This window comes from Podarcis melisellensis (assembly GCF_964234715.1).
Source record: "Podarcis melisellensis genome assembly, chromosome: 8".
NCBI classification, from domain to species: domain Eukaryota; kingdom Metazoa; phylum Chordata; class Lepidosauria; order Squamata; family Lacertidae; genus Podarcis; species Podarcis melisellensis.
In genome coordinates, this window is record NC_138540.1 from 50,872,860 (window position 1) to 50,887,282 (window position 14,423).

The following is a 14,423-nucleotide window of genomic DNA, read 5'->3' on the forward strand; positions in this document are numbered from 1 at the left end:
CAGGAAATTTGTGAATTGTTTTGCAACCTTAGGTTTATATCTGATTGGATTTGGAAAACGTTATCTTTTTATCACTTGAAATAATTCTGTACAAATCCTGTGCTATGAACTGAGCAGATTTAGGGAGTGTATGCATAGCAAATAAGAAATATTGTGTTGATCAAAATTCCTGTTAAGAAAACAGAGTTAACTTCCTATATTTAACAGCTGGCATGAAAGAATTTTATGCTGTGCACTAAACATCCACAGGCTGATACCATTAAGTGATACTACAGACTTAAACAGCTGCTTTTTCTCCTTTTCTTAGTACCTCTGTTTAATAGTGTGTGTTCATATGTAATTGAAAAACCTATTCTGAAAGCTGAGAATTTTTTGTATGTGACCTTCCTTTGTTTATGTCTTGTTCTAATCATTTTGTAAAAACAGCTATGTTTTCTGATTTCAGAACAAAGCTGAACTATAATCCTCCAAAGGATGATGGCTCCACATATAAAATTGAACTTGAAGGGATATCTGTTGATATTATGAAAGAGATTTTGGACTACATCTTCAGTGGTCAGGTTTGTGTTTCCAAGGTTATTCCTACATATCTCTGTATGTCAGTTCTAGTCATAATCTACACCTTCAAACCCCTTTGAATAGAATGGGCAGAAAGTAGATTGAGGCAGGATGTATTATCTGAGTGGCTGGTCAGATCCCAGCCAAAGTAAAAAAAATTCTCATGCAAGTGCAGCTTGAGCTTGAGCTGCTCTAACAGAAAGAGTTCCTTTATATTGCCAGCTTCAGTCCAAGCTTTGGTGTTTGCTGATACCAGTGGGGCTTCCTGTAAACTCCATTCAGCAGATCAGTGCTAATAACAAGCCCTGCTTTGGGCAGAGATGATCTGGGCTACAAAGTTCCTAATTGCAGCTGATATCAAATAACGCAGCCAATCCCATGGGGTTTGCTTTCGCTGCCAATCAGCCACATTGACAACAAGCCTCACTTGCAATTAGGAGAACCCTTCAAGGCTCCTGCTGGTTCCTCTGCATCTGCCTCTCTCCCTGCACCATACCTAATGTCAAATATGGTGGGTGTTGTTTGGGGAAAATAGCCTTGCAGGCCAAATTGTTAACCAAATTGTCAGGCCTAATTTGGTCCACAGGCCATAAGTTCCATACTCCTGAAGTAGTGGATTGCAGACCAGTTTCCCATGGACTATCTCATCCCTGTTGTTTGCTGAGATTCTTGCAAAGTTTGCTAAATGAGGTGGAAGCTGGTCTGATCCTTACGTTATTTATCAAGAGGGCACATTGCTTTGGTTTAACAGTTGAGAGATTGTGAACATGATCTTACATACAGCAAAAGCACAAGAAGACTGCTGGATGAGACCATGGGTCCAACTAGTGTAACATCTTGTTTCTCATAGTGGCTAGCTAGAAGCTTTTAGGAAGTCCAAATCCTGGGTGTGAATGCAAATGCCTCCCCATGTTTCTTCCTCCGTGATTATACTATACCACCTATCAACCTGCAGGTTTCATTTAGGTGTCATGGCTAGTGTCTTTTCACAGACATATCCTCCATGAACATTTCTGATCCCCCGTCTTAAAGTCATGTAAGCAAGTGGCTCTCACCACATATTGCAGCAAGCAAATTCCAGTATCATACTGAAGTCATCCTACCTCTGACTCCAGGAGTCACTTTATATCAGAGATGATCAGTGTGTAAATGTGTGACAAGTGACACAGGCAGTATACTGGAGGTGGAGGAAAGAAGGCCCATGGCATAAGTACAGCATACACTTCTACTTCCCTCTCCAGTGCTGTGCTGTTACCTTCTCACTAAAGTAGAGGCAAAACTCCACCAAGCTACAGTTAGTTGCAGTAATGGACACTAGTGCTGCACTTTCATACTTGAAACTGAACTAGTTGTAATTTCCTCTCCTCCAAAATAAACCTTTTGCAGATCAAGCTAAGTGAAGACACCATCCAGGACGTTGTGCAGGCTGCTGATTTATTGCTGCTTACAGACCTAAAAACTCTGTGCTGTGAGTTTCTGGAAGGTTGCATTGCTGCTGAGAACTGTATTGGAATCCGGGACTTTGCACTACACTATTGTCTGCGTCATGTTCATTATCTTGCCTCCGAATATCTGGAAACACACTTCCGGGATGTTAGCAGTACGGAGGAGTTTCTGGAACTGAGTCCTCAGAAAGCAAAAGAAGTGCTGTCCTTGGAGAAGCTGAATGTTGGGAATGAAAGACATGTTTTTGAAGCAGTTATTAGATGGATCTCCCATGACCCTGAGTTAAGAAAGGTACAGAATTTGAAGTTACGTAATGCTGCTTCAGAAAAAATAATCAGCACTTCATTGTACTTGGGTGCTTCAAATTCCAATGCATTGTGGGATTTGGGTCCATATTGTAGACTACTGATGTTACCAGCATCATTCTGTCTGTACCCAGACATTCTGCACCAAGAAAAGCTGAATTCTGCAGCATATGGAGATTAATCTGGCCAAAGAACTTTACATGTTTTGTTTACATTAATTTCCTTAATTCATTCTACATTTTACTAATTTGTATAATTCTAGCAATGCCTAGTCATAGAGAGGAGCAAGTTGCTGCATAGTGGACTCCTGTCCTGCCCCAACTATTCAGCTGCCCCTTGGGATTCTGAGATGTAGGAAGGTATTCTTTACTCACTTTCTAGCCTATTTTCTCAGCCATAAGGACTATGAACTTGTTTTAAAATGAAAAATTAGATTAAAGGAAGCTGATTTGTGCACCTAGTTCCATATTATGTACTTCTGCAGAATTGCAAAATAGAGACAGCCCTTCATATTACCAAAATAATGCATATGCTGTAGCATTTTTCATGTCAGTGCTTCCTCTTCCAAGTCAGTATATCCTGGTGTTGTATAAGCAGGGATTCTGAGAAATAAGCTTTCCATAAAGCCATATGCTCCTGTGACTGTTTTATGATTCAGCTTGTTTGTTTGACTGAAATATCTTTCTGCCTCTTCAGGTTCACATGAAGGATGTAATGTCAGCTGTGTGGGTATCTGGGCTAGATGCTACCTACTTGCGTGAGCAAATGATGAATGACCCACTGGTACGGGAGATTGTCAAAGAATGTAGCAACATTCCACTCACTCCGCCACAGCAGGGGGAGGCAATGCTAGCATCTTTTAAACCCAGAGGATACTCAGAGTGCATTGTCACTGTTGGTGGTGAAGAAAGAGTGTAAGTGGCTCAGGCATGCTAATTCAGATCTCAGAAGTGGACGGGGGTTGGAGAGGGATGATACTCGAGTAAGTGTCCTATTGTTGGTTATATTTGAGATTAAGCTGCAAAACTACATTGTGCTTTATTTTTTCTTGTATGCCTTATGAGTTGTATCCAAAGATGCACTTCCATTTGTGGGAGGTTTCTTCTGTTCACCAAAAGGATAGTTTTGTGCTTGGACCAAGGTGTTGCACAAGGAAAATAAATAAACCAATTCCAGATATGTTCTTCTGTTGTGCCACCTCTTGCACAAGTGGAAGCATGAAAACTACTCTAAAGCCTACCTGCTACAGTGCTGTGTGCACTCTTATGCAAGTTAATGTGCAAATGTTTGTGCAACAGGGCTAACAGCTATTATCCTTCTGCCCACTGTTCCTTGAATCCTGCCCTTTAGCAGTGTTACCAGTGCAAGGAAACAGGCATTTTTCTTCTGAAGCAAAGGGTTATGTGCCTTTGACATGCATACTACACATACCACCATTTAATTGTTTATAATATCCATTCAACATGAAGAACTTGTAAACTGGCCAAAGACAGAGGTATGTGAGCTGAAAAACATGGAAGGTGACTGACTTATTCAGTGTTCATTCATTTGTACAAATTATTGTCTAAGTCACCAATGTGTGAAGCCCTGTGGAAAACCACCTCCTCAAAACACTAAGAGGGAACAAATCATGTTTTATTTCTATAGGAATACTTCATAACCCATATCTCACCATGCTGGAGTACCAGATAACCTTGCAACCATGTCTACAAAAACTGCCTGCTCACTGTACTTGTATGTACAGTAGCCTAAAAGATAGAAAGGAAATGTGCAGCTTCTGTGACTTCTTGCTTAGAGGCATTTGTCACTCAACACAAGTGACTAGACAAGTGGCTCTCTACAAGCCTGATCTAAACACACGTGCTTGGCAGAATAGAAATGCCAGGCCATAACATCTAGCTCAATATTTTTCTGACAGTGGTTCTCCAGGTTTTCTGACTGCGGACATTCCCAGCCGGGCCTAGAAGTGCCAAGGATTGAACTTGCAACATCTGCGTGCAACCTATGTGCTTTACCACTGAGCTCTAGAGCCTTTCTCCTGACTTGCCTGACCTATTGTGCCACCCTCCTGCCACACACACAAAAAGGATTTAAGTCTCAAACAAAAGTCAGTATAAAGCATACAAACAGAATGGATGCTTCTACACCGAAGTAGAAACCCCATCTCCTCTGCATTGTTGGGTTCTAATCAAGATTTGCTGTATGGGGCAAGGTTGCTGAGTTAATTTATTCCTTTTCTCCTGTTCAGATCCCGGAAACCATCAGCAGTAATGAGGTGTATGTGCCCTCTTTATGATCCTAACAGACAGCTATGGATAGAACTGGCTCCTTTAAGTACACCTAGGATAAATCATGGTGTGCTTTCAGCAGGTAGGAAAGTTATTTGTTTCTTTAGTAGGAGAATACAAGGCTAAATCTGTTAACTCAGGGGTCAGCAAACTTTTTCAGCAGGGGGCCGATCCACTGTCCCTCAGATTTTGTGGGGGGCCAGACTATATTTTTTGGGGGGTGAACAAATTCCTATTCCTCACAAATAACCCAGGGATGCATTTTAAATAAAAGGACACATTCTACTCATGTAAAAACACACTGATTCTTGGACTGTCCGCGGGCTGGATTTAGAAGGCGACTGGGCTGGATTTGGCCCCCGGGCCTTAGTTTGCCTACTGATGAGTTAACTGTTTTCAAAACCAATATTGTTTGCTTGTTTCTTTTGCTTCTTTGATCACAGCCTTGGAGAATATTAACCTGTGAAATACTCAAGAAGGTTCTCAGGCATTTTGGAGGACAACCAAAGGGTGGAGACTCAGTTAGAGTCAAGATTGGCAACATATTTGGTAGATCCTGCATCTGTCGTTTGTCCTCCCCTGCCCCCAAAGCTCAGGGAACTTTCCATGAGAAGCAAAGTGTCACCACCAAAAGATAACATTGGCAAAACAACAGCCACAACATATGTGTATCAACTTCTTTGGAACTTCCTCATATAGTATATACTGTATACAAATAAAATAAAATTCGACAAACTTGGCAATAGGAAAACTACACTCATTCCAGACTTTCTGTGTTGCATCACATATTCAAGCATCAATAGATTTTGTAAGAAAGAATTTAATCAGTTTAAAACTGGTATCAAAACCCATGGCTTTGAAGTATTCTTATAAGCTTTGAACTGCTGTTCGGTATCTAGTAGAAACTTGTTAAACATGTTCTTACAAGAACGTTCTGCTTTAAAACAACTGGAATCTTGCTCTGTGTTATCTCCTAAATGAAAGAATAAAACTGTTCCCAGTATAACATTTTTATTTTTATACATTCATTGGAATATAATTTCCACAAAGTAGTGTTCTAGAATAAATAAACATCAAGCCATCTTTCACCTGTTGCAATACATATATTATAAGGTATAAAGACTAAGCAGCAAAAAGAAAGAAATATCAACACTGATTTGGACCTGTAACTGCCCTAATTCTGGATACCTGATAAAAGATCATGATGGTCATTTGTGATTATGGCTTCCTGGAACCTCTATGTTCCAAGGCAGTATGAATATCCATTGGTGGGAAGCAACCACGGAAGAAGGCTGTGGCCTTCCATGTCCTGCTTGTGGGCACCTGTGGGTGATAGACCTCTGGTCTGATCCAGCTAGGCTCCTAGTTCTCATGAATACCAGCTAGATGTGCCACCAGTGCAACTTGCATTTCCAAATCATTTTGTCGTCTGTTTTTCAGAAGGGTTCCTGTTTGTACTTGGAGGTCAAGATGAAGATAAAGCCACTTTAAACTCTGGAGAAAAGTATGATCCAGATACCAATTCATGGAGTTCTTTACCACCAATGAACGAGGCAAGTCTGCCTTTTTGTTAGCCGTCGCCCCCACCCACCCCAATTTCTGCAGTTTTGTTCTGATCAGATCTTTGGATATCCATTTATGTTGGTTAACAAAAACTAGGATAGTTATTTCTGTTAAATTCTTCAGTTTCTTTTGTAAGTGAATTTAATAAATGCTACTCTACTTATTTCCAATAGGCACGGCACAACTTTGGCTTGGTAGAGATTGATGGAGTGCTATATGTTCTGGGAGGCGAGGATGGAGAACGGGAACTCATCTCTATGGAGTCCTATGACATTTATAATAGGACTTGGACGAAGCAACCAGACTTGACAATGATTAGGAAGGTAGGAACTAAGCAAAAACAGGATGCTATTTTTCAAACTGTTTCTAAACTGCTGCATTTTGTTTAATGTTGCTTAACTTCTGAGCTGCTCATTTCTACACTTCTTTCTCGTGTTCCTAAGTTCAGAAAGGTGGCTAAATCTCAAGCTGATACAGAGCAAGGTTGAATTCCAGAAGAGCAATCTTGAGCCAGATAATGCCGCAAAACAATTACCTCATCAACTGTTGCATTTTCTGTTTAAATTGCATTAGGAACGGTAAACTTATTATCTGTTGGTTAATGTGTGAGAGAATTCCTCCCCCCCCCGAAGTATTTTGATTTTAAAGGGCTCATGCTTCACTTTATTTGTTTTCTTATTATTATTACTGTCTGACATGTACATTAACCAGATGACAAACAGTGCATGATAGCTTTGGATTTTGCTTTTTTAGATTGGTTGCTATGCGGCTATGAAAAAGAAGATCTATGCCATGGGCGGGGGTTCGTATGGCAAGCTTTTTGAGTCCGTTGAATGTTACGACCCAAGGATCCAGCAGTGGACAGCTATCTGTCCACTAAAAGAGAGGAGGTTAGTAAATTACTAGTAACACGTATCATTTCCTTAATCCTGAATACCATCCAGTGCTCCACAGGTGAAAATAGAGGCACATATATGTGTTTATAAACCACCCTTAGTTCTTGCAGCAAGGATTGTTTCCTGAGATGCTACATCTCCCCAATTGCTGAAGGCTCCTTCTCTTTACATGATCTACATAACTGACCACAGTATTGTTGTTGATGTTGTTATTAATATAAATTTATATGCTGTCCTTTATCAAAAGACTACAGGGTAGTTTACAACATAGAATGCAAATGAAAGTACATAACATGATAGCTATACAATATGAAAATCAAAACAATTATATAAATTATTATAATAAGAAATATGTAATAAAATACAGATTCTCATAACAGCAACATCATAAGAACTAATGGATTTCAGAGTGTAAGCTGCAACTCAAAACACTGTCTATTGATAGGCAGTTATGGTTGCAGATTTTGTCTGTGGGATGTTGTCTTTAGTTTGTGCAGTTGATTGTTCCCTTTTTGGAAAACTGAATTGCATTTTTGTAAATAATTCTTAGTGTTTAAGTTGCTGCTACCAAGGGAGGAACTTGTTAGGTCTCAGGAGTTATGGTAGGTTTCAGTGGATATGAGATTCATAGACAGATGAACAATGGGGATGGCAAGGCAGCTTAGAAACAAATAGTTATACTTTTCTAAACAATCAATAAACTTATAAGATTAAAATAATGGTGACGAGCAAGTGTGAAAGGCTTGTCAGCTCAGGTAGCTGATGTTGTGGCTTTTACATGTGTGTGATACTGAGATCATACTGTCCTCTTTGGTTTTCATGCCTTTACCTATACAGCATGTATTATAGTGGTACCTGGGGTTATGAACTTAATTCGTTCTGGAGGTCCGTTCTTAACCCGAAACCGTTCTTAAACTGAGGTGCGTTTTCGCTAGTGGGTCCTCCCATTGCCGCCGCCATGCAATTTCCGTTCTCAACCCGGGGCAAAGTTTGTAACCCGAGGTACTACTTCCGGGTTAGCGAAGTTTGTAACCTGAGGTGTTTGTAACCTGAGGTACCACTGTATTTTCCTTGTCTCATGTTGCTTTTATTTTACGAGTGACGGTGTCTCTTTTTTATAGCATATATCTCATTACATTAGGCCATAGTTTGTTTGTTTTAAATCACTCCAAATGTTAGTAGCTCTGTCAAATTCTGCTTAATGTCAAGAGAGCAGGAATTCTGAGGTAACCTGGGCACCCAAGATTCCTCTTACATCTTTTTTTTTTTAAGGTTTGGGGCTGTGGCCTGTGGAGTTGCTTCAGAACTCTATGTCTTTGGTGGAGTGAGAAGTCGTGATGACAATCAATCCAGTGAGATGGTGACGTGTAAATCAGAATTCTATCACGATGAATTTAAAAGGTAACAACTGCTAAGATAGCTCACTAACATGATTTTACAGCCTCTAAAATAGCTGTTGACCTTTTTATCGCTTACTGTTTAATTGAATAGTTGTAATGCAACTGCACATGCAGAGGTGGCCTGTAGAGGCTGTCTTTTTCTGAGTCTAGCCCAGCGCAGTGTGCTTTGATTGAGAGTTTGTAGAGGTGCTGCCAGACTGATATATTTTCCAACGCTGAGTGTAACCTGATATTATTTAGCTTGAAATTCCAGCCAGGGACCGTCTGCATGCAGTACATGGGCTCCATTGCTGAGTTATGGTCTCTCCCCTTTGGGGGGGGAAATAAAATATATGCCCTGTTGCATGAGTAAATCTAACCCCTGGCATTTTTTCCAGATAGAATAACAGATTTATTTTTATGAAGTATTAGTGTATGCCAGCCTTGTTTGGTTTTTCATTTAAATCTTAACTTGACCTGTAAGCTGCGTCTGCATAGTTTTCATGAGAACTGGTTCAAAGTTCTTGCTTCTGTGGGTTATGCCTGATATAATAAGCAAGACTGAATACTTAACAGTGGTGCCATACTAATTGTGTAATGTTAATCTTCCTGTTCTGGGAGCATGTCTGCATTCAGTAAATCTTTCCAGACATGTGGTTCCACTTGTTTACATCTGTTGACCAGAAGATGGTGCTATTTTACAAGGATGGACTGTTTTTTCTACCTCTCTCTCTTTTCTCTTGTTATAACCATGTGCAAGACAACCATTTTTGTGTCCTTGCTTTCTTCCTATACTGGGACTGAAAGCTGCTCTTTTGTTCGTGCACATCTTTAAAGTTACTCAAGCAGCTCTGTGCTCTTAAAAAACATGCCAACAAACTTGCTGGAGTGAATACAGCAGAGGAGGAAGAGTGGCTCAACAGTGAGGATTAGAGACATTGCAAGAAATTAATGAATGCAAATATTTGAACCATCCTATATTTAGATTTTGAGTTGCTGGTCAGCCTAGCACAGCATTGTCTGCTCTGACAGGTGGCATCTCTCAGATGGAGTTGTCATACCACCTGAAATCCTTTCATTTGAAGATGAGATTGCGCCTACGACCTTCAGAATCCACTGAGTAATGAAGCCTCCCATCATGTAAAGGTTGACGCCTGTTAGATAAGATGCTAGTATTTGCACTAAAAAAATGGAGCACTGACAAGGGCAGGACACAGGAAACAGTGTACATTTCAGGCACTAATTGTACAAAAGAAAGCTTGTATGGACATTTTGACGTCCACCTGCTTTATCCACGAAAAGGATTCTGGTATGCATTCAAGACCCAACCTAGATGAGTAGGGAGGTAGGCCTCGAGGTGTAGCACAACATCAGGTTAGAAATCCTATTCTTAAGATATCCACAGGCTTTCATTCATTTTTTTTGCCTGGGGTGAGTAAATTTGTGAGGCGAATATCTTTGGCATCTGTGTGTCTCTTCGTTGCAAAAAGCCCTGTACAAATTATACTTTAAAGGTTGCCTTTTCTTGCAGGTGGATCTACCTGAATGATCAGAACTTATGCATCCCAGCCAGTTCTTCGTTTGTGTATGGAGCTGTGCCCATTGGGGCTAGTATCTATGTGATTGGGGATCTTGATACAGGTTAGAGCCTAAACAATATATCTTGTGGGTTTTTTCCTTTATTGTATGTATTTGTTTCTCAGAGGACATACTGTAAGGCAGAGGTAGCTAATGTGCTCCTCAAGAGTTTTGCTACTTACATTTTTGGAGTACTCATAGTATGAAACTCTTTGGTGAGTCCATGTTTAATTCTTTAGTTCTTTTGTAGCTTGTTCCACTTGCTTAAAATTAAATCCCACACTTAAAATATATAAGGCAGATTAGGGGAGGAGACTTCATTCATCACCTTTCTATCTGAGTGCCTTTTGGAGAGCAACCATGCTAACATTAACAATGTTAATGAACATTGTTGATGTGAAATTATAGCTGGGAAAGCAAATTATCTTGTTTTCACTTATTTAAAATAAGTATAACCTTTCTTTCTATTCTATTCTATTCTATTCTATTCTATTCTATTCTATCATGCATTTTGTTCTAATAGCTTGACTTGTTCAACCAAACTGAGGGTAATTCACTTTTGCCACCGATCCCTGTCTCTTTGAAAAAAGTAGCCATGTTAGTTCACTTCAGTAAAAATGACCATTCTGTGACATCTTAAGTAATTTGTTATGTAATTTGTCACTTGCAGTTCACAAAAGACTCATGTGATAAAGTTGACTCTGGTCAATGAAAACTCATTGCACAATAATGCGTATTCTGGGATTTGAAAGCACCATGTACTACTTGAATTGCATTTATCTGCCTTGTTCATTTATCTGTTTTGGCCAAGGCCTTTTTTTGTATATTCAGAGCAGTTAATCTTGCCAAAGGATTAGGATATCGGCATTCTCTCATCAGCTTGGCAAGTGAGTCAACATAGGCTCCAAAAACCATCTGTTGGTCATGTTCAGCCTTTACTCATCCATCTAGTGTTTTCCTCACGTCTTTAAAAACAGTCACTGAAAACTATGACATAAAAAGAAATTTTGAAGCTTTCTGCAGTATCACTGCTAAACCACTTGTCTGGCTTCTTCCCAAAAGACAAGCCCAAATGTCATCTCAAGAGCCAAAGGTGTCCATTAATGCTGCATTTGTTGCATCTTAGCCTTTTAACATTTTGCTATAAAACCTTTTCAGACCTGTGCTATACAAACTTGAAGGGGGAGGGGTTGTTCTTAGGATTTGAATAGTTTATATGTTGCTAGCTCCTGTTCTTAAATGGTCCATCATTGAAATACCACATTCTGTATTCTCAAATAACATTTTACAACTAACAACTATCTCTTTCTTGGTATGTTTAGGACACAGCAAATAGGGGAGGGGGTTGGGTAAAAAATGTCAGAAATAAATATATCCTTAATCTGCATATTTGCAATAGAGCCTTCCCATATAATAACAGTGTGAGATGCAAAATGCATTTGTTTTTGAACCTGGTATTGCTTTGCATTTTTTTAAAGTGAGGGAAACCCAGTTCGGCAACAGGTTTCCATTTCGAATTCCACTGGTGCTATTGAGTAAATCTTTTCCCATATGCTGTTTAAATCCTAAAGCTAAAAATATATTTCCTAATAGGTACCAATTACGATTATGTTCGAGAATTTAAAAGAAGCACCGGAACTTGGCACCATACTAAGCCACTCTTTCCATCGGATCTTCGCCGTACTGGATGTGCAGCTTTGCGTATAGCAAACTGCAAGCTTTTCCGGCTCCAGCTCCAGCAAGGATTGTTCCGCATCCGTGTTCCTTCTCCTTGAGAGAACTTCAGAAAACAGAGGAGATGGGAATAATTTGAGAGGCACTCCACCATAACAATATATCTATATAAAGGAGAAACAAACATCTTGCGGCAGAAACTTAAACTGTATGCTCGGCTTTGGTATGGTATCTGTCCTGTTTTTTTAACTGCTTAAATGCTTAAGCCTCAGCATTTGCTTTGGGGCAAGTCATTGTACATTGAGAAACATGGTTGAGGAGGTATCTTAAGTTCAGTTTATCTAAAGATACTAAACCATGCTATTGAAGCAGTTCCTTTGCTTCAAACCAGGAGGAGTGGATTTAAAAAATTGAAATTGGGACGGTGGGGGAATCAGTAAGGGACATTTTCATCAAGGAGAATTGTTACAAGTAACTTTGCTGTGTTGACATTAGATGACATTGATAACACAGGAAATCCTGTATGAAAACCGATTTCACTAGTATGCCAAAAGAGACTGTTAACTCTACTGTGGAGGAAGATGGGCAGTTGCACCTTTTACTTCAAGGCCTTCCTGACAATTTAAGGCCTGTGCCTGAAAGGATAGAATTGTACATATGTCACTTTTCAGTGTGTTTTCACTCCTAATAATCTTTTAAAAAACATACCAGTATGTTTAAAATGGACTAAACTGATCTAAAGATTTCAGTACAGTAGAGAACTGAGAGTGACACAGATTTTTTTGTAAATCTTGTGTACGTCAAATGATCTAAAATGGTGTGTCATATGTGGACCAGCACAAAGCCACATGCTGCAGTAACCACTCACTTGAAAAACAGTGAGTGAGGTTGGGTGGGTGGGTGAAGGCTGGGTTTTCCAGAATTGCCATGCTATTACTATCAGCCAGTTTAGGCAGCACACAAATCTGATTCTGATTCTTTTTTTCTTTTTTTTTTAAAGAGAAATACAAAAAGGAGTATTTTTCCAAACAACTTGAAAGTTGCTGCAGGTTTACAGGGCTGAAAACTTTAATACCTATACTAGTGCAAAAAGTGAGGAATGTAAAAGACTGATTTTTAACTTGTGGGGAGGGTGGGAGTGGAACTATTAAACATTAATACATTTCAGACTTGCTCTGGAGAATTATATTGGGATCAAAAGCTGGTGTACAAATGACCTATTTCTAAGATATAGTCTTACTGAGTACTGTTGAACTTTAGAGTGCAGTTATAGTGAAGTATTTTTTTCTGGGGTTTTTTTTGTAACTTTTTGCTCACAAATAATAATATTTAATTGATAGCAATTTTTTGCTGGTAGAACACTGTTTACCTCACTACTGAAACTTTATTTTGTTACTTTGTTAGTGAAACACAATAATTTTTAAAAAGAAGAAATGGAAAGGGGCACAGTCTTGCACTACAACCTTTGCAAACTATACCCTTATAAGATTTAGTGCTTTCTACTTTGGAAAGTTGTAGGACCTCAGTTGTGCCTGTTGCACTGCAGTGTTGCAGGGCCAGATGTTGCTCTTGTTTACGCTACCATAAACCCAGAGGGGTGCCTGTTGTCTTAGAAGGTAACACTGAAAGAGAAGTGACAACTAGTACCACACAACAATGCTGTATTAATTCTGTTGGAAGAGACACTCCAGAATCTAGGAAGTTTTGACAAGATTAAGCACATTTTAAGCCTCATTTAGTTCAAGAGAAGATATTTACCACACAATTTTGTGCATGTCTACTGTGAAATAAGTCCCATTAAGTTCAGTAGGTCTTGCTCTTCAGTAACTGTGTTTAAAATTGCAGCCTTAAGCACATGCTCAACATGTCCACTGTATGTTAGCTTGATCATGGCATTCGTTCTTAATAAGATAGGTCAATCATGTCACACTTATACAAAGAGTGTATTCTATGCATTTATGCCATTGCGGATACAATTCAGAAATTGAAGTATCAGAATTCTGACTCTGCTCAGAGGTTACAATCCAAAATAACATTTGTCTTGACTCATGCAAGCAGTGGAACCACAACTCTGCCCCACTCCCCAAACAGTGGGAGCTGAGAGATGCTTCTAAGTGCATTCATATAATACTATAAATTGTTTTCTCGTCAACTTCAGAAGTTTTGCAGAAAATCCAACGGCTGCAATTCTCAAGTAAGCCACCCTCTTTTACAGTCTCCCAATTTTCCCTCTCAGCAGCAAGTGGCCAACTTATTCTGTAGCAGCTACTTATTCCTTACAGGCAGCTATTCCCCACCCGTTATGCTTTGTGCTTTTGTGTTGAGGGATTCTTCACATATTTTCAGGCAGAACAAAGGACTAGCGAGGGATAATCTTGAGTTGCTTATGATCCTATTGGGGTGGCAGCATAGGGAATTTACCAGATAGTTTCCAACTGAATCCTTACCTGTGTGTTGTCCTCCCTTTGGAGTTAACTGAGATGCACTCCAGTCTAAACATCTGAACCAAAGAAGACCAGTTTATGTCCAAAAGTAAGAGGGAGACAACTAACAAAAGGGGGAGATGTGTCTATTGTTTGCTTAGCTTGTGAGAAGCTGGTTCATTAGAGGTGATTATGAGTTTCGTTCATGAGTTATGCTCTTTCGGGTGGAGTTTTTGGTGTGTTTGCAGCTCTGCCCTCTTAAATTTGCTTTCTGCATGTCTGTCCCTTTGGAAGTTAACAACTGGGAAGAGTG

The 14,423-nt window shown here is 39.5% G+C and overlaps 1 protein-coding gene across 1 annotated transcript in view; it reads left to right on the forward strand.

Annotated features, from left to right (window-relative positions):
- GAN (gigaxonin) overlaps positions 1-13,918 on the forward strand; it is a 30,811-nt gene extending 16,893 nt beyond the window's left edge. The window contains exons 2-11 of the mRNA XM_081920466.1: positions 446-560; positions 1,945-2,295; positions 3,006-3,223; positions 4,558-4,679; positions 6,038-6,150; positions 6,334-6,483; positions 6,914-7,050; positions 8,329-8,457; positions 9,967-10,076; positions 11,607-13,918. Of these exons, the coding sequence (XP_081776592.1) occupies positions 446-560; positions 1,945-2,295; positions 3,006-3,223; positions 4,558-4,679; positions 6,038-6,150; positions 6,334-6,483; positions 6,914-7,050; positions 8,329-8,457; positions 9,967-10,076; positions 11,607-11,788 (1,627 nt within the window). The 3' untranslated portion in view covers positions 11,789-13,918. The remainder of the gene's footprint in view (positions 1-445; positions 561-1,944; positions 2,296-3,005; positions 3,224-4,557; positions 4,680-6,037; positions 6,151-6,333; positions 6,484-6,913; positions 7,051-8,328; positions 8,458-9,966; positions 10,077-11,606) is intronic.
- Positions 13,919-14,423: the final 505 nt, after the last annotated feature.